Raw genomic sequence first — 23983 nt, 5'->3', positions numbered from 1 at the left:
AAGGTAATTTAATACATTTATACCAATGTAAAAAAAAACACATTTTTTTAAATCAACCTGTAAGTCCCTTGGGGCTGGAAGAGAGCTATATTCTAAGGATCACATTCAGGAAGAGAGCCTGGTGGCTGTCCTGTCCCCGTGTCTCACTTCCCCATGAGAGTTTTTGCACTTGGTTCTCACTGCCCCCACCACGGCCAGCCCCCAAACTGTCTCTCCTGCTCCCAGCAGCTCTGAGGTACAAGGAGGCCACAAGCCCCTCTCCTTCCAGCCTCTGAGCACAACCAGGGCAGGGTAGCAATGTCCAACAGCTGTCCTACACAGCGAGGGTGAATGGGAAAGATAGAAGCACAGAAAGTCAAGCAGAACTTGGCGTGCTGGCCCTTGACTGGGGGGGTCTGTCCTCAGACTCATCACGCCCTCTCCCCTCCCTGTCGTCCCTCGCTCACGTTCATCCCCCAGCAGGACCACGTTGCTTGGGGTTCTCCATGCACATGCATGCATCTGGGCTTTGTTCCTGCTGTTTCGTCTGCCCAGAATGCCCTCTCCACCTTTCTGTGCCTCATTGTCCCTTATTCACCCTTCACCACATGCAGCTCAGACATGCTTTCCCACAAAGGCTTCTGGGACCATCACACCGGGCAGAGAATCCCGCACCACAAGGCTCATCACCAGCCCCCATGTGAGCAGACCCTCCATGAAGGGGCTTATATTCCTACGTGGCACCCGTGCTTCTTAAGTTGGCCCAAGTCCTGGCACAAAGCAAAATACTCAGTCATTGTAGGGTCCAGATAGGCTAAAATTAATCAAAGTTCCAAAGGCCAGATTTCTGATCCAGAGATCTCAAGGAGAAAAGAAGACTTTTCTGAGCCTCCAATTTCCTCACCCTGAAATTACCTCAGTCTAGCTCCTTTGCACGCACACCTTGCTAGACTCCCTTACCCGACCACACCCCCGTTCATAATGAAACATTCCTCACAGCCCCGTCATCTGTCTCGTGTATCTTGGGCCATTCCTGAACCAACTATGAACGCCAAAGTTCAACCCAAGACCCCTTCATCTCCTTTTTGGTTTCCAGTCCGAGGGATGGGTCTTCCTGGCTGACAGGAAAAGCAAGATGATAAAACATTGTGTGTCAGGCTATGGGCCAAAGCATGCTGGGAACTCAGCCACAGAGTTGTGAGGCAGGGGAGGAAGCCTCAGGAAAGTGAGATGCAGGGTGGGAAATCGGACCTCCCCCAGGTGCTGGCCCCAAAGCCCAGTGTCATAAGGTACACGTGCTAAAGTTTAGCTCGCACAGTAGCCTGCACCTAAGAGACCCGACCCAAAGGGATGATGGTCACACACCTGAAAGCAAAGTGGGCAACCTGAGTGGTTCTACTGCCTCTCCATCTGGCCAGACTGAGAGCTGCTAGAAGTTATGGAAGTGCCAGAGCCTTGGGAAAAGGTGCAGAGCAGAGTATCAGGCAGGACGAGTGTGAGAACCATAAGAAACAGGCATAGGTGGGCAGAAGAGGTGGTATAAGGAAGGGGCAGGGGAGGTTCCTGCAGAGGAGGTGAAAATGTTCTGGCCAAAGTGCTGCAGGAGCTCCAGGGACCCAGAAGGGGTTGGAGAGGAGACTGTGATCATGTGGCACCTTGGCTCGGCTAATAGATCTGGAGACACACGCATCCTAAGGTCGAGCAGGGGCTGTTGCCTCTTGAGGAACACGTGGGTCAGGCTGCGCACTCGGGTTGGGGGGTGGGGAGTAAAAAAGGGGGAAAGGCAAGTATGCTCAGTAACAGGTGCCTGCATACGGTCAGTGTCAGGAGCTTCCTAAGCGAGGCTCCGGAGGCAGCCTGTGCTGTGGTTTACCCCACATGTGTGCAAGAGGGTGTGCATAGAGGTTCAAACATGCAAAAGTAGAGAAAACAATTTAATGAGCCTCACGTATACTTCCCCTACTTCAGCAATTATCAGTTGATGGTCAGTCTTGTTTCCCTCCACACCTCCACCCACTGCCCTTTCCCTTGGATTTTTAAAAAATTTGTTTTATTTGTGTTTGTTTTTGATGGTGGGGGGCAGAAAAGGGGGAAGAGAATGGGCTTTGTGCTGACACCAGGGAGCCCAATGCAGGGATAGAACTCACAGTGAGATCATGGCCTGGGCTAAAGTGGGATGCTTAACTGACTGAGCCACCCAGGTGCCCTTGCCCCAGATTTTTAAAAGCAAATCTCAGACAGCCCACTATTTTGTATAAGTTTCAGTAGGTAAATCTAAATGGTAAGAACTTCCCTTAAATTTAACCTCAATGACATCATCAGATCCCCAAATTCCTTAATATAAATTACTTCAAATTATCCAATATCCAATCAGGATTCACATATCCTAGATGGTCCTCTGAAGGTCTTTCCTTTTATTTTTCCAGTTGGTGTAATCTGGATCTAAACAATGTCCTCTGTTATCTGTTAAAATACCTCCCAACTCTCTTTTAATTTTTAGGTTTCTCCTCTTTTTTTTTTCCTTAAAATCTTTTTACTGCTGCTACTTGATGTTAAAACAAGGTCCTGTGTCTGAGACTCCCCCATTCTTGGTTTTGCTGATGGCATCCCTGTGGTGTCATTTGACATGTTCCTCTGTTCCCAATATTTCTTATAAATTGGTGGATTCATGTCCATTTTTCTGGTTGATTACCTCACAGGGGGCAATGTGTTCTTTCTTCATTGGGAGAAGACTAATGTCTGGTTGTCCCTGTAGTAATTTTTGGCAGACTGTGCTACCCTAAATTCTGTCATTCCTTCTGCACTTATAGAAGCCAGAATATTTCTACAAAGAGAAACCTCCATCAGTTATGTGATTACCCTCAAGTACAGTTCATATAGGAGAGGCAGGATATGTGTTTGATTCCTCCCCTTTCCTTAACCAGTATTAAAAATAATGAATCTGACTCCTAGAAACTTTTTTTTTAAGAAAGAGAGAGCATGTGAAGAGGAGAGGGGCAGAGAGGGAGAGGGAGAGAGAGAATCCCAAGCAGCTCCATACGGTCAGTACTAGAACCCATGAACTGTGGGATCATGACCTGAACCAAAATCATGAGTTGGACACAACTGACTGAGCCATCCTGGAGCCCCTAACCCCTAGAAACTTCGAAAGGCAACCAATGAAGCTTTATTTTTATTTAGTATTATTATAAACTTATTAATATAAATATATTTGATGTGTTTCAAGGATGGGATATTTATAGGTTTTTCAGGGTCTAATATAAGATGGGTCCTTCAGTGTAGACAGGCTTATTAGATTGGACAACTTGGTTATGTCATAGTTCAGTACATGGCAAGGGGAGGGTTTGATGTGAGTCTTGAAGGGTATGGTCATGTGATAACTCGGTTGACTAATCTGTGGGTCAGAGGAAAAGCTGTTATTCTGATGAGAACTAGTTGGGTAGTTGGTCCATGGCTCCAATAAATGAGTTTTTAGGAAATTCCTAAAACAAACAATAAAATATTTGAAGTATTTATATATGGCGTGAGATGCACCTTTACAATCTGAGGTCTTTTTCTTTCTTTCAACCTTGGAATTTGCCTCTATTAGGTCTACCTCCTCTCGTTTATATTACTCCTTTTCCTGTTCTAGTTCTAGCCCTGATATTCATTAGAAAATTTTAAAATAAGTTGCTTTATTTCCTTTTTTAAAACCATTTCCTGCTGTCGCTGGAGACACTAAGCCTCTTCAGCCGCATCGATGCTGCTAGATTCATCCCACATTATTATTAATAAATAGCATCAAAGTCATCCCAATTATTATATTTTCATGCTTAATATTTCTATGTTTTAGTTTCATGCGGGTTTTTTTTCCTGATTCAGATAGCTCTTGCCATCCCTCACGTAGTGTTTGCAGAGAACCACCTTGAAAGCGCCTGAGTGCCTGGGTTCAACTCCTAGTTCTACAGCTTAGAGCTGGGTCTCCCTGAGCACGTCCCGGCACTGCTTTCCCGTGCCTCGATTTCCCTCACTGCAGGTCCGGGATAACAATGATTTCGGCCTTGTTGATGATTTAATAATGCCTGTGAGGCCGTTAGAACGGAATCCGGCACCGGTAAGTGCTACTACCTGTCTGCTATGGATAACGCAGCACTACCACGTTCCCCACCCCCTCGGGCGGGCTGGGCTGGGCTTTCCACTTCTTGCTCTTCGCAGGGGCGCTAATTAGGACGCGCGCAGGATCGTGGCCGGGCCTGGCCCCGCGCGGGGGCGGCCGTGGACTCTGCGCTTCTGTCAGCGCGCCCGGCCTCCCGGGAGCCGCCACCGCGCAGGGGGTTGACGCCGAAGGCTGGGAACAAGGCGGCGCTCCAGCTGACCGGTGATTGACCTGGGCGGGCCCGGAGCGGCTCAGGTGACGCCGAGGGCCAAGTACGAGGCTCTCGGAGGTGGCCGCGGGGCGGCGCTGCGCCCCTTCCGGCCGCTGGCCTTTCTGGCCGCAGGCTCCTCGGCCGCGGGCGCTTCGTGGGCTCCCAGTCGTCGGCCCGGCCGCCGAGCGCAGGATGCAGTGCCCCGGCGCCCAGTACCTGGTGAGTGACCGCCCCGCGCCAAAAGGCCCCGCGGGAAGGCTGGGGGCGCCAGGGGAAGGTTTGGGCGACTCCTAGCCCTGCCCCACGCACGCTTCCGCCTTCCCAATCCACCAGGAGAAAGCTCAGCCCCGCCCCTCGCCGCGTCCTGGGGACACCTGGGGGGAGGGTCTAGGACCCCGGTCCCGAGCTCGGGCCAAGGCCGGGGAGAGGCTGGCTGCCTAGCACAAACTTGGGGCCGCCTGTGGTGCACTCCAGGTAAGGAGCTGGCTACCGGGGATTTAACTTCTGCTTCGCATAGAGCAGGTGTTTCAGAGGGTTGGGTGAAAGTTCCAGGAGGCCACGTTAAAAATATAAAAGCAAAAGGAAGAAGAAAAGTTACTTTGAGTAACCTTCAGTACATTTGGACTCCGTTTCCAGGTTATGGCTCGTATGATTTTTTTATCCTCTTTTCCTCAACCGCCCCCATTCCCATTTGTTTGTTTGTTTGTTTTTTGTTTGTTTTTTGGTCTGGAAGGTTTCCGCAGAGAGAGCCCCCCAGAAAAGAGAGTGGAGACCTCAGATTTACAGGAAGTGCACAGATACGACATGGTTATTGCTGTTCTTTCTCTTTTGGACTGGTTTGGTAAGTATAGATGCCCAGCAGAGAAGGGACCACACGGTGTGTGTCCTGAAATAACTGTGCCCAAATGTAAATCGTATTCCTAGTGCCTTCCCTGCGGAAGCCTAGGGCTCCAGGTGGTGCCAGGTTAAAGTTTGTGCTGCAATGAGAGACATCTGCCATTACTACCCAGTAAGCGTCCTGGGGAATTCCTATCAGGTGTGAATTAGCCTCCTAGGCTGGCTAGTTTGGAGAGGCTGTCTTCTTACCAAAGGTCACAGTCTAATGGAAGACTCCATTAGGAAATGAGAATCACTGTTTAGGATTGTTACTTAATAGGCCAGAGTGTGATCCCTTAATATCTGAGCTCACTGCCTGTAAGTTATTTTACCATCTCAGCCCCCCAAACAAAATATTCATGAACTGTTCACCACTCTTCAAATACTGTACAGGAGGATACAGCGTGAGCCTAGAGATAAATTACTCTCACTTTAGCTGAGCATACACGCACGCTCTCTGTATGTTGTGTTTAGCAAAGGAGACACCTTTGTTAGAAAGTCTCTAGTTAGATAGGTAAAGATTTTTCCTCCATTCTAGTTTCTAGGAATATAGGATTGCTGGTAGGCACCGTCAGGCGGTGCCACGTTAGTCCCGGGAGGGATTCTTGGCAACTAAATCTGGATGCCTTGATACTTAGTTTAGCTACCTTATTGTGGGTAACTGCAGAAGGAGCCCTACTCAGCTTTTGTAAAGATCATGGTCACAAAAACATCCATTCTAGATTGAGGCATGCTGTGTGCTGTGCGGTTAATGATTAATTTACAAAGCAGCGTAATCACCACCCCATAGTCATTACCTTTGTTGCAAAGATTTCAATTTGAATAGACCCTAAAATACCACGTTTGTTTCTCTTTCTTTAGAAAAGCATTGATTTGCTTGTTTTTATCTACTGGTTTCTCAGAGACAGACATGGTTCCGGGCACAGTGGAAAGTTGGGTCTTAGAGGTGTAACTGAATGTCACGTGTTGTCTATTTCATGGCTCTCGGAGCCCTCCTAAGGAGCCGCCTACAATGCACCCCTCTTTACTTCCCCACAGATGGCTGCTCTTTCTATCTGGGTCCGCTATTGTACAAGTGCAAGGGCAGCTGTCCTGCAGGGTCTGGGCAGCTTTGACCACAGGCTGTTCATGTTATTCAGTGACCTTCCCTAGCCCCTCTGTGATTCAGACCTAGCACATCACTACCAAACTCTCAGCCCCACAGCTGCCTGGAGAAAGGATTTGTAGATGGCTCAGCACAGCCTGAAGAGTTATGAGCCATCTGAGAGGTGGCACAGATCTGGAAACTGTTTTCAAATTACGTGTCATTTACAGAATAAATTTGAAGGCTTCAGATACGCCCGCATTCTCTTTACTGTATTGCACGTGAAGAACGAGAGACCTTCAAGCTGACTGGCTCTTTGTATCTTGTGCAACTTTGTTGTATTTTTAACCACAGATACTGAAAACAGGGCAAGGAGTGTTTTTCTGCCTCTGCTGTTCCGCTTCGTGATCTTGTGACATCTTGACCAGTAGTAGTGAGGCACATGCCCGATGGTGCTGCCCTGAGTTAGGGTTGGACAAAGGAGGTTTAGGGTGAGGGACTAGAATGACAGACAGCAAAGGTCTGCTGCAAAGAGGAAGAGGGGCCAGCCCTTGTTTGTATTTGCACAAGACACACAGAACACAATACCTCAAGTTCTGGACTGTCTCTGCCTCTACTGACTTCTCCAGGGCCCTCCCCCACCTGCCCTCTTCCAGTCTTCTTTTAAGACTCCATTTTTTGGATCTCCCCTGCCACAACTGAGAGACTCCTCAACAGCCTCACCATTCTTGGCATACACTCCTCTTGTATCACCATCATATGGCATTGTAATTGTGTGTTTGAAATTAGAACAAAGTTTGATGGCATAAAGTAGTAGTAGTAGTTGTAGGCAAGGACGCAGTGTGCACCAAATCCCTCCCGCCCTAAAACACAACAAAAAACAAACTTCCACTCCTCCCCCAAACTTCCCAAGGGAGGTATTAACATAAAGAATGCTGATAAATGGAAAATACCACTTTGTTATTAGCCCTCTGGTGAGCGGGCAGCAGCACAGGACCGCTTTCCTCCAGGTCCAGACCCAGTCAGGATCTTCCCACGCTCCAAGCCGAGAGGGAGGAGAAGCAGCAGCCTGGGGCTGAGTGGGCCACGTGGGTGCACAGGCACCCCACCCCCACAGCCTCTGAGTACAGGGTGAGGGAGCTGTCCGCCAGCAAAGTGACACTCCCGTCCCGGAATCAGACCATGAGACTGAGGAGGTGCTGGGGGTGGAGGGACAGAGAGCCTATCTTTTGGGCTGAGTTCCTTGAAGGCAGGGACTCAGCTTTGTTCATCTTTAATGTCCCCCAGTAACAGTCTGTGGAACACATTGGACATTTCAAGACTGTTATTTTGATTTCTAAATTAGTAGTGAATCCAGACTATCTGAAACATTGACTTTGGGAGTCAAATGGGCATCAATGCCCGTCAAGTAATGGGCATCATTACTACATTTTATCCAGTGGGGTACTATATCCTTGCTCCTGGAATGATCATATCAGCACTAATTTTTCGGTGCTGTTCGATGCCCTGTAGATTCGGAAACTTACAACACTAAGATCACCTTATGGGAAGATACACCCTCAGTCTTAGTGGAGGGTCCCATCACTACATATACTGAATGGGACAGTGGTTCGAGCTGAAGTTTCAGGTATTCCAAATCTGTGACAGAACTGGAAAACAGTGACTCTAGGTTGCAAGAGGTTGTGGCCCAGAATTCCTGAGGTTCTTTATTTTGTGTATTTTAAGCACTTATTCTAAAACACCATTTACTCACTTGTTATGAACAGTATCTTGCTACACATCAACTGTGTTGTCTCTGCCCCTGAAGATCAGAGTCCCCTAAATATAAGACAAAAAGAAAAAAGAGAGGATGGGAGGTATGGAGAGAAGAAAGGGAGGAAAAGGGGGAAGGCAGGACCAGTGAAGGAAACTTGGGGGGAAAGGAAAGGGAAGAGGAAGGAGAGGGGTGGGGGTGGGCGGAAGCTTGGGGAAAGATGCGGCAAAGCCTGGGGGCCCTTAGATACAGTAGGAACCTCCAAGGGGAAGAAAATTTGAGTTGTGTTGGTGAAATTAGGTCCAGAAGAAGACCTAGAAGGATAAGAAGTCCATGGAGGTAAGAACACGGACTAGAATCTTCTCGGCCTCTAAGAATGGCCTCCCTGCCTACCCTGTTAAAGCAAGGGTGAGAGCAGCAGCCTCCGGACTGATTTGGATTGCTGGCGTTGTTGCTGGAGCAGAGAAGTGCAGCGATGCGAGGGAGATTGGTTTTCTACCTGGCTCCACTTGACGTCAACATCTTGAGGGACGTGGGGGCCCGTGTTGTCAGCCTGTTGGCCAACCTCTCACGTGCCACTCATTTTGCCAGCTGTTCATTATGGGCTACTCGGTGGTGGCAGGAGCTACGGGAAGACTCCTCTTCGGCTACGACAGCTTTGGCAACGTGTGCGGCAAGAAGAACTCCCCGGTAGAAGGGGCTCCTCTTTCAGGGCAGGACATGACCCTGAAAAAGTAAGTGTTCAAGCAAGTCCCCAACCTACAGGGGCTGTACTATATTTCAAACCTGTATAAATTAGCCACTTTGAGCCTGGAAATGTTTTCTCATTTAAAAGCATCAGCCCATCTCATAAAAAAATGGGGCCTATGTTTGGGAGTGAAGACACAGGTTTTAGAATCAGCTAGTCCTCCGTTCAAATTCAGCGGGAGCTGATTTTCAGCTGTGCGACCCTGGGCAGAGTCCTTAACTTCTCTGAACCAAGGTTTCATCTTTTCACCTGGTTGTTATGCCCATCTCACAGGTTATTTTAAGGATCCACTGATGATGATCCTACATGAGCTAAGGCTTAATCTGTTAGTCACTACTCTTGTTATCCATAATGTATCAGAATCATGTTATCAATTGATGTTACCAGTTGCACACTATCCCCAGGACTTTATGTGGTAATACCTGAATCCCACCCGGAAATTCTGGAAACTCGTGTTCCACTCCTTCCCTAGTGTGTGGTCTCAGTTTTGGCACTGTGGTGTCTGTCACTACCCCCCAACTCCAACACAAACACAAAAGGAAGAGAAGAGAGAGGAATCGTAAGGAAGCCTTGGGCATGACTTTTTTTTAACATGGAGACTGCATTGTAATAATTTTTGAGACTTGATCAAAAGCTCCTCCCAGGAGAGAATCTAGCAGTTCTGAACAGGTCCTGAGTGGAAGTTTGAAGTCACCAAATACAGTTCTCAGACCACGCCCCTTCTACCACTCAGTGATGCCCCCGAGGAGCGGCTCTACATTGCTGGATGTGGATCGCGTGGACACATTTCCTCTTGCACTTGGGGGTCACTTAAAACAAGAAGGTGGAAAGGGCTGCCCAGATGCACGCATGCCTGCTGAGAAATAGTCATCCTCGGAGATGGAAACTATATATTTTATTCTCAGGAGCCAACAGGTAGAAGCAACCAGGCGTCCCATCAGAAGATGAATGCATAAACACAATGTTGCGCAGATATATAATGGGGTATTAGTGGATCTTAAAAAGGAAGGGAATTCTGACACAAGGTACAACATGAGTAAATCTTGAGGATGTTAGGCGAAGTGAAATAAGCCAGCCACAAAAAGAAAAAGACTTTGCGGTCTCACTATTGGAGCTGCCTACAGTGGTCAAATGCACAGAGACAGAGGGCAGAACAGTGGTCGCCTGGCACAGGGAAGGTCTTGCTTAGTGGAGACAGTTTGGATTTTTCACGGTGAAGAGAGTTCTGTGGGTGCGTGGTGGTGATGGTGGCACAGCAGTGGGAATGTACTTACTACCACGGTACTCTACACCCAGAATGGTTAATATGGTGTGTTGTACCACAATTGCAAAAAATTAAACTGTGTATTTATCATAAATGTGGGAAATCTGTTCCCCCATCTCCTATCCCACCTCCTCCCTCGGTTCCGCCCCCTCCCCAGACCCCGCCCCTAGAGGACTGCCTACCTGCCTCTCCTTCAGGCATCCCTCTGATCTCGGCAGCCTGAGGAGGCCTTGGGCACGGTCTGGGAGCTACCACCGCCAGCCTGGCTCACGACCCTGCTAATGGCAACAGCCAGCTTTGTTCTCGGCCCCATCTGCCCCTGGCAGAGCGGCTGGACTGGGAAGGGTCTCATGAGTTCCTTGCTCTCACACTGGCAGGCAGGGGGGACGGGCAGGCTTTTAATTCACAGCCGGGGCCTCCCCGCCTACTTCTCACTTCCCTGAGGTCAGCTGTTCTCCGAAGTATAGCTGAACACTCAGGTGCAACTACGTCTTCCGTGGACTTCACTCTTGGTTTACGCACGGGCCTGATGGAGCATTCCATGGGCAGTTTAGTCAGTCTTTTCCCTTCCTCGGCGCATTCCATAGGTAGCCCCGTAGTGTTCTCTCCCAGGGAAGGCTGAATCTGGAAAAGGGAAGTTTTGTTACTATCTGAGCATGCTTTCTACACTGCACAATTCCATAGATGGTAAATTCTGCTGAGGCATTTGGCTATAAAAGTTTGCCTTAATTATTCCCACATTTGACAACGTGGGTTTTCAAAATGAATTTTATATTTATTTTTGGGAGAGACACAGAGCATGAGCAGGTAGGGAGGGGGGCAGAGAGAGAGGAAGACAGAGAATCTGAAGCAGGCTCCAGGCTCTGAGCTGTCAGTGCAGAGCCCGATGCAAGGCTCAAACCCACAGACCACAAGATCATGATCTGGGCCAAAGTTAGACACTTAACCAACTGAGCCACCCAGGTGCCCCAATAATGCAAGTTATTTTTAAGGCCCATAATTAAACCCAATGAGAGGAAACACTCTAAGATATTGTTTCATCTGTTTCTTAGACATGTATTCTTTATGAATTCCTGCAATCTGGAAGTCAAGGACGTCAGGCTCAGTTCCACTGTCCTGTGCGTGTCCCACTGTCCTGAAGAGCAGCTTGATACCCTGGAAGAGGTCCAGCTCTTTGCAGACAACAATGGTAGGCACCAGGGGACAGGGCTCGCTCTTCCCCCTGACAGTGGGAACCACGGTGGGCCAACCTGTGCAGACCTCGGCGAGACAGCTCACCCTGGCACCGCTTTCTCTGCAAAGCTGGAAATTGTCTTTGCCTGTGGTGGCTTCTCCTTGTGTGCGAGCGGGCACCAGTGCTTTCTCCTGGGCCTGTGCGATTTCATTCAGGTTTATCTGGAATTTATCTGAAACCCTAGCTGTTCTCTGCTCACTCCCAGGGGAATGGTCCTCCATACAGAGCATAGTGTAGACTCACATTTAGGGCCCAAAGGCAGGGTTGGACAGAGGTCAGAGAGCTCTGTGCACAGGGCACCTCCAGGCCTAGAGAGGGGCTGCCGGCTCTGCCGTGAACTGCTGACAACCATGTTCTTTCATTACAACGTTGGGACCCATGGATCCTTGCACTTATCGTTTCTGTAACTGAAGTACCTTGCCCTGAGCTTGCTTGTAAGATTTACATTGTAAGGATTAAACAAGCAAAGGAAAGTAAAAGAAATTCCAGGCAACCCGCTGCAAATTTTATCTGCCTGTGAAATAATGTGCCAGATGTTTTAAAAATTATTTGCAAGTCCATTTTAAAAATATCAAGCCTGTACAATAAATTATTTCCCAAGAAACCTTTGAATATTTTTTATGCCAATCGCATAACTTTTCGTTTTGAATTGAGATTTAGGGGGGAGAGAGAGAGAGATGACCTCATCTGACCTCAAATTAGATGCATATTCTTACTGTATTTAAGTCATCTATAGACATGTTTTCTAAATCTGAATGATTTATCCCATTTCCTTCCCAGTTTGGTAAAAGGATGAGAGTTCTCTTACTGGCCCTCCTGGAAAGATGGGCACCATGTAGGGAGATGGAATATAGTCTGTGTGTTTTCTGCTTCCAGGGTCCTTCCTGTGTATTTACAGTTTGAATTCCATCAACTACACCCAGAATCCCAATGCAGACTCATTGTGTCCCAGGCTTCCAGTTCCTCCGAGGTAAAAAAAAAAAAAAAAAAAAAAAAAAGCTTCCATATTTTTTCTTTATTCATCGGTGTCGTGTCCCGCCCCAGCCAGCAGGGTGGAGAATCATCGAGGGTTGTTTTTCTGAGGCAGGGAGAGAAAACAGGGCAGGAAGGGGGATGCACAGAGAGTAAAGACAACACACGGAATCCGATCAAGCCTCCTTTATTGAGAAAACACCCTATCTTATAAAGGTTTCAAGGCGGGAAAACAAGGCAGCTGGCCTAGGTCAGTTGCTAGGAAACAGGGTTAAGGGATTAAGGCTGGAGTAAAGAGGAACCAGACTAAAGTGTTCTAGCACAGCGCCTGAGGGGCTGATACTACCCTGCCTGCAGGCGGTTGATCTTTGATCTTCTGGCTTCTCCTCTGACAGGGAGTGGCGCTCCCCTGCCTATTTGCAACTCCCCTCAGGGAGTGACATATCTGGCTAGTAAATGGCCAAGCAGCTGAAATCTTTGTGGCTCCCAACAGGTCCTCCCTTTTTTTCTATAAATTTTTAAAAAGGGGGTTCTTCCAGAATATGATAGTATGGGCAAGGAAAGGACTGTGCCTGTCTTAGGTTGGAGACCTGCCAATCCTTCTTACCCGTCATGGGCACACTCAGAAGCTTGTGTCTGAGCACCTGTTGGACGCGAGACGATTCTCCGCCCTGCTGGCCAGGGCGGGACACGACACACCGGCAGAAGTTATGGGGTACTTGGGGTACTTGTGTCTGTTCCTTTTGTGGGTATTGTTGGAAGCAGGAAGGAAATATCTGGCAGAGGCCTATGGTCTATAGAAGGCCAGGGATACACAAGGAGGAACTCTCTGCACTACACATAATGGATTAGGAGCCTACAGAAGGAGGAAACTCACCAATGGAAACACACATAGTCAGAAAATGACAACACTAGAGCTAGCAGAATTAGTTGTGACTCATCAACTGAGTGGTTTATAAGGTAGTTGGTATGTGTTTTTTCTACTCCAACTATTTATTACAAAATAGAAAGTGTTTTCACTTTTATTGCAACCAGACGTTGTTAGATTTTACAACTCTAGATGTCTCCGTAAGAAGCAGACCCATGTGGGCGAGGCCAAGTGGCCACCACAGGCACCTGCTCAGGGAGAACAGGAAACAGGTGCTTCTCAAGGATCCTACTTGTGAACTCCTTTTAGAGTTAGCCATTCCCATCCACCAGGGCACTACCTGGCTGTAGGAGGCACCGTACAAACATTTGTAGAACAAAGCTGCAATGCTGACGCAGTTGTTGTATTGTCATGGTAAATAGCTCACATTGGTGCCCTGGGGGGTGGGGGGAGGTAACAGGAGAAAACACAATTAATAATCATCGCCACCGTCAGGATGCTAAGACGTTCTGAGGGAAGACTTGGTTTGTTTTCTGTGTTACCATTCTTTTCAAAGTTGTAAATATATTTACAGTGAATGAGACCTGAAGTAATGATGATTGAAGTAGAACAGGGCACTGGGCCAACTGTCCGGTACAGTGTTTGTCAAACCCTTGGCTGGGACCCAGAGTAAGGAATGTGCTCATCACCCCCCACCACGAAACAGAAGTGCAAGTCGGACAAAACAAGGTTTCCCCTTACTGCAAATGATTCATCCTAAGAGCAATTCTGTTTCACTTTTTAAAAGCAGCAATTTATTTCACCGTCTTCTAACAGGCTGTAAGGATAGCTTGAAAAATGCTGATCTAGCAGGTGCTAAAAAATCCAAAAATTCCAGTAAATTTTAGCTAGATAGGAGGAAAGAATATAGTTAACCATTCTCCTGGCATTCTTTTCTAAAATAAATACTTTGTGTTACGATAACTGAAAGAGGAATTATTTGCAGAGGAGAGTCCCATTTTATATTTCTCTATCTTATTTTTTAAATTCTGAGTTTTGTCAGCTATAAAATATATCTCTCTGTGAAACATAATTAAGCCCTCCCCCCAAAAACTACAGTCGTTTAGTAGGTTAAATTAAAATTATTTAATGTTTATAGAGAAGGCCTTTTTTTTTTTTTTCTCTTAACTTTATACACTTTGACCATCATTTTGCCATTTCCCCTCCCCTGGGCCCTGGCCAATCCCACTCCACTCTCTGCTCCTGTGAAATTGACTGTTTTAGATTCCACATAGAAGTGAGGTCATCCGGTATTTGTCCTTTGAGAAAATTGTGTTAAGGAACACAATCTGTTAGTGTGCCTGCAGAGGGAATTGGAAGAGAAGGGAAATTTTCAGGTTGTGACTTAACCAGAAGTAAATAAATTCTTATTATAAATGGGATGGCGGCTGTAATTCATGAGAGGCTTATATCTTGATGTTGGTGATGATAATAGTGAACATTTTATTTTTTTTAATTTTTAAAAATGTTTAATTTATTTTTGAGAGAGAGTATGAGCTAGGGAGGGTCAGAGAGAGAGACTCTCTCTGAAGACAGGCTCCAGGCTCTGAGCTTGCTGTCAGCACAGAGCCTGATGCGGGGCTTGAACTCACAAACCATGAGATTAGGACCTGAGCCGAAACTGGAGGCCCAACCAACTGAGCCACCCAGGCACCCCAATAGTGAGCATTTATTGAGCTTTTGATACTTGCCAGGTACTTTTCTAAGCTCTTGACATGCATTCATTTATCTAGACCTCCCCAAACCACTGTGCTGTAGGCATTGTCTTCATTCCTGTTTTGCAGTTAAGAAAAAAAAAAAAAAGCTCATGCAGGAACAGGTTAAGTGGCATGAGCAGCAAGTGGAAGGGCCAGCATGCAAACCCAAACAGGGTCCTTATTTGTTTCTGTAGTACAAAACCAACAGTCAAGGCTTCATTGGTGTTATTTTGCCTGGCAGATGGCCTCTGTGGGCTTACACCAAGGTGGGGGTAGAGAGAACCCCATAGCATGTGTCCTAGGGTCCCCATCTTTCCACCTGTCAGGCCTTTTGCCCCCCAAATGCAGACCTTTCCATGGAAAGACAAACCTGTTGGTTGGCCTTTCTTGGACAGAGTCAGGGAGAGAGAAATCGCCTTGAGGGCTCCATTTCCTTTTCCTACACAAGCAGGAGTTTGTTCTAAGATGGAAATTATCATATTTATCACAGAAGAGTAGTGCCAAGAGTGAAAGCTTGAAATCATGAGAAGTGTGGCCATAGGGCCAAGGAACATTTTCTAAATACCTCTGTTGACTAAACCAGTTGTTTCTTCTCCCTCTGTCGATCACGTGAGGTGTAACATACCCTTTTAGAGTAGTGGCTGAATATCAAGAAGGTTTTTCCCCCGAGGTATGAGCTTTTAAGAGCAGTGAAAAAATGTTGCAGAAGATAACAAGCAAGCCTGTCTTTTTCCCTTTGGGGTTCCACATAATATTGTATTTTGAGTCTCCCATGTATTTAAAATCCAAAAGGCTTGGGTTTTTCCATCAAGTCACTTCTAGTCCTCACCTCCCACATGGGTGCCCGTGCATATCACTGTGTCGTCTGCATGTATGAATTCCAACGGGATCATCGAGATGTACGGTCAGCCCTTCGAATTACTTCCTGCAAATCTGAGTGGTTTTGCTGGTGAGAGAGGAAAAGGAGAAGTGGAGAAGAAACCACAGTCACACCCCCTGCCCCAGTCCTTAGCGGACAACTGGTCAACCACACATACGAGGGTGACCCACACTTTACATGCTTCTCTGTCACTCTCAGGGCTGAGATGGGTCATTCTTTACCAGCACAGGATTATCAAATGCCTGAAAAGCACCCTCTCAACAAACCTTGTTGACAAAATTAATGTCTTAGGGAGAATTGTGTTTGAGGAAAACCAAACTGACATTAGATTGATAGCTGGCCTTATTTTTCAGAAATACTAACGGAAAGTTCAGAAAACATTTGCTCTGAAACCAATTCAAATTCACAGGTATTAAGACTGTTTAGTAATAGAAAAGAAAAAAATTAGAGGTTTAAAACTTGGAGAGCAGGACGTTAAATTACTCTATAGGTGGTAAGAAAATTAGATGAAAAACTACAAATGATAAGAGTCTTTATTCAGGTGGCAGGGAACCCAACTGATAAACTGAAGTCTGCAGCATTCCTATATTTTTGAAAAGACCACTTTTACCACAGTGAGAAGAAATACAAGAACGAACTGGGTACTTTAGTGCCTAGAAACAAATTTAACAAGAAATGTACAAGAACCACAAAAAGAACACTTTATGACACCATTTTTTCCCAAGTTTTTATTTAAATTCTAGTCATCATTCAGTGCAATATTGGCTTCAGGCGTAGAATTCAGTGATTCATCGCTTACATACCACACCCAGTGCTCCCCATAACAGGTACCCTCCTCAGTACCCATCACCCATCTAGCCTATCTCCCACCCACTTCCCTCTATCAACCCTCAGTTCTTTAAGACACTTGGTTGGTTTCTCTCTCTCTTTCCACCCCCCATATGTTTATCTATTTTGTTATATTCCACATATGCATGATATCACATGATATTTGTCTTTCTCTGACGTATTTTGGTGTTTTGCTTAGCATAATACACCCTAGCTCTATCCACATCATTGCAAATGGCAAGATTTCATTCTGATGGCTGAGTAGTATTCCACTGTGTGTGTGTGTGTGTGTGTGTGTGTGTGTGTGTGTGTGTCTGTGTATACACACACCCCACATCCTCTTTATCCATTCATTGGTTAATGGACATCTAGGTTCTCTTGATAGCTTGGCTATTGTTGATAATGCTTCTATAAACAAGGGGTGCATATACCCCTTCGGATCTGTATTTTTGTATCCTTTGGGTAAATACCTAGTAGTGCAATTGCTGGACCATAGAGTTGTTCTGTTGTTACCTTTTTGAAGAACCTCCATACTATTCTCTAGAGTGGCAGCACCAGTTTGCATTCCCACCAACCGCTCAAGAGGACTCTCCTTTCTCTGCATCCTCACCAACACCTGTTGTTTATTCTGTTGTTAATTTTAGGCATTCTGATAGGTACGATGGTGGTATCTCATCATGGTTTTGACTTGTATTTTTTTTATAATGTGTGAGATTGAGCATCTTTTCATGGTTCTGTTAGCCACCTGGATGTCTTCTTTAGAAAAGGTCTATTCACATCATCTGCCCATTTCTTAACTGGGTTATTTGGTTTTTGGGTGTTGAGTTTGCTAAATTCCTTACAGATTTTTAGATACTAACCCTTTATCAAGTGTGTCATTTGCAAATATCTTCTCCATTCCATAGGCTGCCTTTTAGTTTTGTTGATTGTTTCTGTAACTGTTTAGAAGCTTTTTATTTTTGATGAAGTCCCAGTAGTTCATTTTTGCTTTTATTTCCCTTGCCTCAGGGACATGCCTAGTAAGAAGTTGTTATGGCTGAGGTCACAGACGTTACTCCCTGTGTTCTCTTCTAGGATACTGATGGTTTTCTGTCTTACTCTTAGGTCTTTCACCCATTTTGAATTTATTTCTGTATATGGTGTGAGAAGGTGGGCCAGTTTCATTCTTCTGCCTGTTGCTGTCCAGTTTTTCCAACACCAATTATTAAAGAGACTGCCTTTTTTCTATTGGATCTTCATTCCTGCTTTGTTGGAGGTTAGTTGACCATAGAGTTGTGGGTCCATTTCTGGGTTTTCTATTCTGTTTCACTGAGCTATGTGTCTGTTTTTGTGCTGGTATTATACTGTCTTGATGACTACAGTTTTGTAATATAGCTTGACATCTGGAAATGTGAGCCTCTGGTTTTTTGGTTTTTTTGGAGGGGATCACTTTGGCTGTTGGGTTCTTTTGTGGTTCCATACAAATTTTAGGATTGTTCTAGCTCTGTGAAAAATGCCATGGTATTTTGATGGGGATTGCATTAAATGTGTAGGTCACTTTGGGTAGTGTTGACATTTTAATAATATTTGTTCTCCCAATCCATGAGCATGGACTGTTTTTCCATTTTTTTATATCCTCTTCAATTTCTTTCATAAGTAGTCTCTAGTTTTCAGAGTACAGATCTTTTATCTTGTTGGTTAAGTTTATTCCTAGGTTTCTAGTTGGTTTTGGTATAGTTGCAAATTGGATTGATTTTCTTATTTATTAAAAAGAACACTTTAATGTGTTCCTGAGGTACCAGGAGTACTTACATGGAAAGACAGTGTTGTTGATAGTATGACTCAGCATTATAAAAATATCATTTCCCGCTAGGTATCCTGATTGCAAACAGAACAGATTTTTATTCAGTAACTAGATAAGTTGATTTTAAAATTGGTAAGGAAAGTTTTTTTAAAAAGAAAAAAAATCTGAAAAAGAAAAACAATGGAGATGAGCCCTTTCCGTTTTTAAAAACTATTTTATTATCAAATTTAATAATTAAAATACTATGACACTGAATCTGAACTAATGAGTTTGCTCCTTGGTGAGTCACAGGTTGAAACTCCACCAGGTAAGTCATCACACAAAGGAAACTTTCTTTGCCACAGATAAGGAGATTATGGGGAATAACTTAGAAAGCTGTGACTTCCCCAGCAGGGGTGAATGGGTTCCTTTAATTTACAGTTAAGATGAATATTTAGAAGGGGAAGCCTTGTCACCTAATGTAGAGTCAGGCAGAGTCACACTTGTGCCTTGAGGAAACGTGTCTGTACATACACTGTATGTTATGTAAATGAGACTTGTACTTCTCTTTGGGTGGATATTTTAGTATCATAATGAGGTAAAGGTAACTGTCTCTCATGCTCGTGGTCACTCCGTGGACTTCGTCGCAGGTGTGAGGTGGGTTAAGCTCAAACTTGCCTGGGTGGTCTGGGCCAGCTGGCATCTTCCTCAGGACAGTCATTATTGCTTGAGGGGTAGTTTCTGTTTCCGCCACAGTTGCTATGCCCTTTGAGTCTTTTGTCTGAATTAAGAGAAAGGCTGGAAAGAAAGATTTAAGGCAAAATGTAGGACAAAGGTCACAGGTATGAGCAGATGAGCAATAAAGGCCCGTCTTTCGGTCTAGCTGGTGACAGCACTAGTTCATGTGTAGACAGATCAATGGAAGGTACTAGGTAATCCAGGAATAGACCAAATGCTTACAGGAGTTTAGTACATGATAAAAGTGACAAATTGTAACTGGGTGATGATAAAGACTACCAAATGCAGAATAGAAGCTAGGCAAGATTTTATTTACAGCCGGGCCAAACCTGGTCTCCCTGGTGTTAAGGAGCAGAGAATGGCCCTGAACAAAGGTAGCAGTGAGCTTATATTGACTTTATTTAGCAAGGCATCAAACATCATCATCTAGTTAACCAATTAAAGTTTACAGCATTTCAGGACACCCAGTCACATTTTTACAAACAGACAGTAGTTCTGGCGGAACCCTATCAGTTTTAAAGTTCTTTGTCTTAAGAGGGTCTTGAAACAACCAATTACAGTCAGGCACTCCAGGTTCTGTGAGATAGTGACGACGTGACTTCCCACACGTGCGCTTTGTCTGGTCAGCTTCAGATGGGGGGAGGGGAGCGCAATTCACGGTCTAAGTTGTCTGTTTAGAAAGCAGGCAAATTTATAGGCGAGGTTAGCACCTTATGATAATTCCAACAGAGAGCCTCATAGCGGTCACCACGTAGTTAGAACAGTGAACAGAGAGATACATTTGCAAAGCAATTTACAGAAGCCAAAATAGCAAGTTAATGACTTTCAATTTTTTACTGTTTGCTATCCTACAACACAAATCAGTGACTAAATGACATGGTGAGCAAGTGGTGTTGGGACAACTGGAGAGGTCCAGGGGAAGAGCTGGACCCATACCTCATGCCTTATATGAATACATTCCTAGTGGGATAAAGATTTTAGTGTATAGAGTGAACCTAGAGAGTATTAGAAGCCTTCAGAGAATTTTTTTATAACCTGAAAGTAAGAGAGCCTTCTATCTGCGACTTAACACTCAGAAGACATAAAATTAAAAAATGGTTAAAACGAACGTCTCTGCCTGAGAAAACACTAGAAGCAAAGGTCACAGGCAAATAAGTTGCAATTCCTATAAAAATATTAGTTTCTCTAATTTATAAAAGATCTTAATCCAACTTGTAGAAGACCAATATCTCAGTATAAAAATGAGATAAAAAATGTGAATAGATGATTCAAAGAAAAAAACATAGCATTGTTTAAACATATTAAAAGAGGCTGGACCTCCCTCATGATAGGGGAAATGCTAATGTTTTCACACTCCCAATATTTAAGTGACAACATCTAAAAATCGGATGGTGCACGGTACCCCAAAGGTGTAGGGAAGTAAATACTTTCGTACATTGTTGAGGCAGGGACCTGAGGAGGGCAATTCATCCATAGTCATCAGTGATGAATGTAGATGCCTTTAAGTCAAGCATTTGTACTTGTAGAAATTTAATCTGTGGGTGTACGTGTAGAGTGTGAAATGACATCTGTACAGATGTATTCACTGCAGTGTTTGTAAGAGCAGAAGAGTGCCAACAGTCTACGTGGCTTGAGTGGGCTGCTTAAATACAGTGCAGCATTGCATTTGATGTACCAGTATTTAGCAAGCTAGGAATAGCTGAGGGTGTTCTCAGTCTGATAAAGAGCATCAGTGAGAAATCTCCAATTAATATTATACTTAATGGTGCACTCTTGAAATCTTGCCCCCCTGAGAACAAAGCAAGGTTATCCATTCTGACCACTTCCATTCAGCATTGTAATGGAGGTCCTAGGGATTGCAAAAGAGGAAGGAAAAGAAAAAGGAAGAAATGAAACCATCTTTTTTACAGATGATCTAATTGTTTATATAGAAAACCCAAAGGAGTCTACAAAGTAACTACTAAATGAACTTAACAGAATTGCAATATACAAGGTCAAAGTGCATTTCTATGTATCTGCAACAATTAGGAAATCATTTTTAAAGTTGATCTTTACCAGCATCAAAAGAATATAGAATAACTATGGGGCACCTGGGTGGCTCAGTTGCTTAAGTGTCTGACTTTAGCTCAAGTCATGATCTCACGATCTATGAGTTTAAGCCCCACTTCGGGCTCTGTGCTGACAGCTCAGAACCTGGAGCCTGCTTCAGATTCTGTCTCCCATGCTCTGTGCCCCTCCCCCACTCATGCTCTGTCTCTCACTCTCAAAAATGAATACATGTTAAAAAATTTAAAAAAAACATAGAATAAGTAGGAATAAATTTAACGAAAGACATGGAATATCTGAACTGAAAGCATTAAGACCTTGCTGAAATTAAAGAATTCCAAAATAAGTGGCAAGATAGACCTTATTCATGAGTTGGAAGTTTTAATATTATTAGAATGTCGTTTCTCCCCAAATTGTCTTGCAGATTCAATGTCGTGCCCCCAACATAATTTTTGTAGAAATTGGAAAGTTCATACAAAAAAATGCAGAAAAGCTGAAGACCTAGAGTCACACAAAAAATTCTTGAAGAACAAAGTTAGAGGACTTGTGCCCACTGATTTCAGGAGTTACTATGAGGTTACAGTGATTGAGACAATGTGGTGTTAAAAAACAAAGTTCAGCTGAATCCATTTGAAGCTCTAATTGGCTTTATTAAAGGATTCATGAATCAGGCAGTGTGCACCAGCAGGTAGAGGGGAGCTCTGAGACGCTGCACAAAATGGGTTTTATAGGAAGGAGGTGAGGTAAGAAAGTTATTAGCAAAAGGAAAGGATTGTTCCAGGCAAGGTGGTTTTCCCTTACGAGGAAAAGGAAGGGGTTTTATGCAGATTACCTCATCCATATGGTGCTAATTGAAAAATTCCTGGCTGACTGGTTAAGACTACTTTGGGGGGTTGAAAGTGCAGCTAGATTAGGTATTAAGCCCCAGGTTTGGGAACTTGGTCTAAGTGACACCATTGGGGCCTGTAGTTTTCTTTCCTTTTTTGTTTGTTGAATGTTTGTTTTTGAGAGAGACAGAGACAGAGAGCGCGCGTGTACGAGTGAGCGCAAGTGAGCATGCAGGGGAGGTGCAAGGAGAGAGAGACACACACAGAATCCAGAGCAGGCCCCAGGCTCTGTCTGAGCTGTCAGCACAGAGCCAATGTGGGGCTCGAACTCACAAACTGTGAGATCAGGACCTGAGCCAAAGTTGGACGCTCAATGGACTGAGCCACCCAGGTGCCTTGTAGTTTTCTTCTTTTTTTCTTTAATTTTTTTAATGTTTATTTACTTTTGAGAGAGAGAGAGAGAGAGAGAGAGAGAGACAGAGACAGAACACAAGCAGGGGAGGAGCAGAGGGAGAGAGACAGAATCTGACAGGCTACAGGCTCTGAGCTGTCAGCACAGAGCCTGAAACAGGGCCAGAACTCACAAACCCACGAGATCATGCCCTGAGCCAAAGTTGGACACTCAATTGACTGAGTCACCCAGATGCCCTGTCATTTTCTTTCTTTTTTTTTTTTAACAGTTACTCCATTTTGATCAGATTCTCTGAGTAACAGAGATAGGATCAAAATTTAGCTACTGCTCTGAAGTTCTTGCAGTTTTTGTTGTTCCTTTGTGTTGTATCCACAGGTCATGACATTTTTGCTTAACCTCTGTGATATTCACAAGTCATGGCTTTAGGTGTACATTCTTTAAGTGGGTCAGTTTCTTTATTCTGTAGACATTCTAGTCTTAGGGAGATTATTTGCTTGGTGGTGAGCTGCTGTGATCATGCATGTAAAGCTTTTGAGAGAATACAGTGCTCCAGGGAGATTATTATGATCCCTATAAACAGGATAATTCCCAATATTTGGAGTGCACTTTAGAGGCATAGTTCCCAAGACCCCATGGAAGGAGTCACCTTTTCGAGCCAAGTGACTTGTTCTGTGATTTTGTGTAATTGAATGTCCATTTCCCCAGAAGTGCTAATCCAAGCACAGCAGGTGGTGTTGATCTGCAGCACAGATGCCTCCTTGCTCAGCTAAAAAATAATCAAGAATTGTTCTGGTATCAAGGACAACTTTGGCTAGAGGATCTTTGCTGGGCTGCTATTGTTTTAGCAGCAGATTTTGCAATAATTTTAACAATTAAGGGCAAGTTTTTAATCATAGCCCCCTTTACATTTACCCCTAACCAGGGAAATAGCAACCTGCCATAAGTAAATCCTGAATCATGAAACCCTTCTTGGTAGGTCCTCAGCAATGTAAATTAGGGTAAGTTAACCAATTAGATGTCTTATTTTGCTTGTGAAATGTTAGGGGCACTATTAGATTTTTCTCCTAGCTTGAACTAAGAGGTTACCCCCCCTCCTTGTAACAGCCTGGGAGATACAGAGGAGGGCGCTGTCTTTCCAGAAAAGGAAGATACTTCATACTTCAGTTAAAGTATGAAGTCTAAGTCTGACTAGATTGATGTAGACGTATCCAGTGTGGGCGCAGGACAGGGTCAGGTGGATCCTTCTCTAGCTGGTGAGAGGTGTTTCCAAGCCTCAGTGTCTTTTGGTTTTACAGCCGTGTTTGTGTTCAGGAGCACTTGGTAAGGTCCCTTCCCTCAGGCTCAAGAGCTGTTTTTCAGAAATGTTTCAACAATACTCAGTCACCAGATTCTAGACTGTGACCAATAGGATCCTTTGAACTTGGGGTAAGGGAAAGGATCTTTAACCTGTTGATGGGGTGCTTTAGCATAACACTTAAAAGACTTTCTGGGGTGCCTGGGTGGCTCAGTTGGTTAAGTGTCTGACTTTGGCTCAGGTCATGATCTCATGGTTCATGGGTGGAGCCCCTTATCAGGCTCTGTGCTGAACGCTTGCTCAGAGCCTGGAGCCTGCTTCAGATTCTGCATTTCC

General features: G+C 44.8%; 1 protein-coding gene across 3 annotated transcripts in view; it reads left to right on the top strand.

The window, feature by feature from the left end:
- Positions 1–4441: 4441 nt before the first annotated feature.
- SLC44A3 (solute carrier family 44 member 3) overlaps positions 4442–23983 on the top strand; it is a 98751-nt gene continuing 79209 nt past the window's right edge. For 2 of the 3 annotated variants that reach the window (XR_003912075.1, XM_029948607.1), the window contains exons 1-5: positions 4442–4544; positions 5059–5166; positions 8630–8772; positions 11103–11239; positions 12161–12254. Coding sequence is in view for 2 of the 3 variants with exons in the window: in XM_029948607.1 (XP_029804467.1) it covers positions 4518–4544; positions 5059–5166; positions 8630–8772; positions 11103–11239; positions 12161–12254 (509 nt within the window). In the remaining variant the exon portion in view is untranslated. Of the gene's footprint in view, positions 4545–4761; positions 4800–5058; positions 5167–8629; positions 8773–11102; positions 11240–12160; positions 12255–23983 lie in introns of those variants that run through there. The other variant, XM_029948608.1, reaches the window with a different exon arrangement.

Source organism: Suricata suricatta, chromosome 8 (assembly GCF_006229205.1).
Source record: "Suricata suricatta isolate VVHF042 chromosome 8, meerkat_22Aug2017_6uvM2_HiC, whole genome shotgun sequence".
Classification (NCBI taxonomy): Eukaryota; Metazoa; Chordata; class Mammalia; order Carnivora; family Herpestidae; genus Suricata; species Suricata suricatta.
This window is presented reverse-complemented; position numbering and strand designations above follow the sequence as displayed.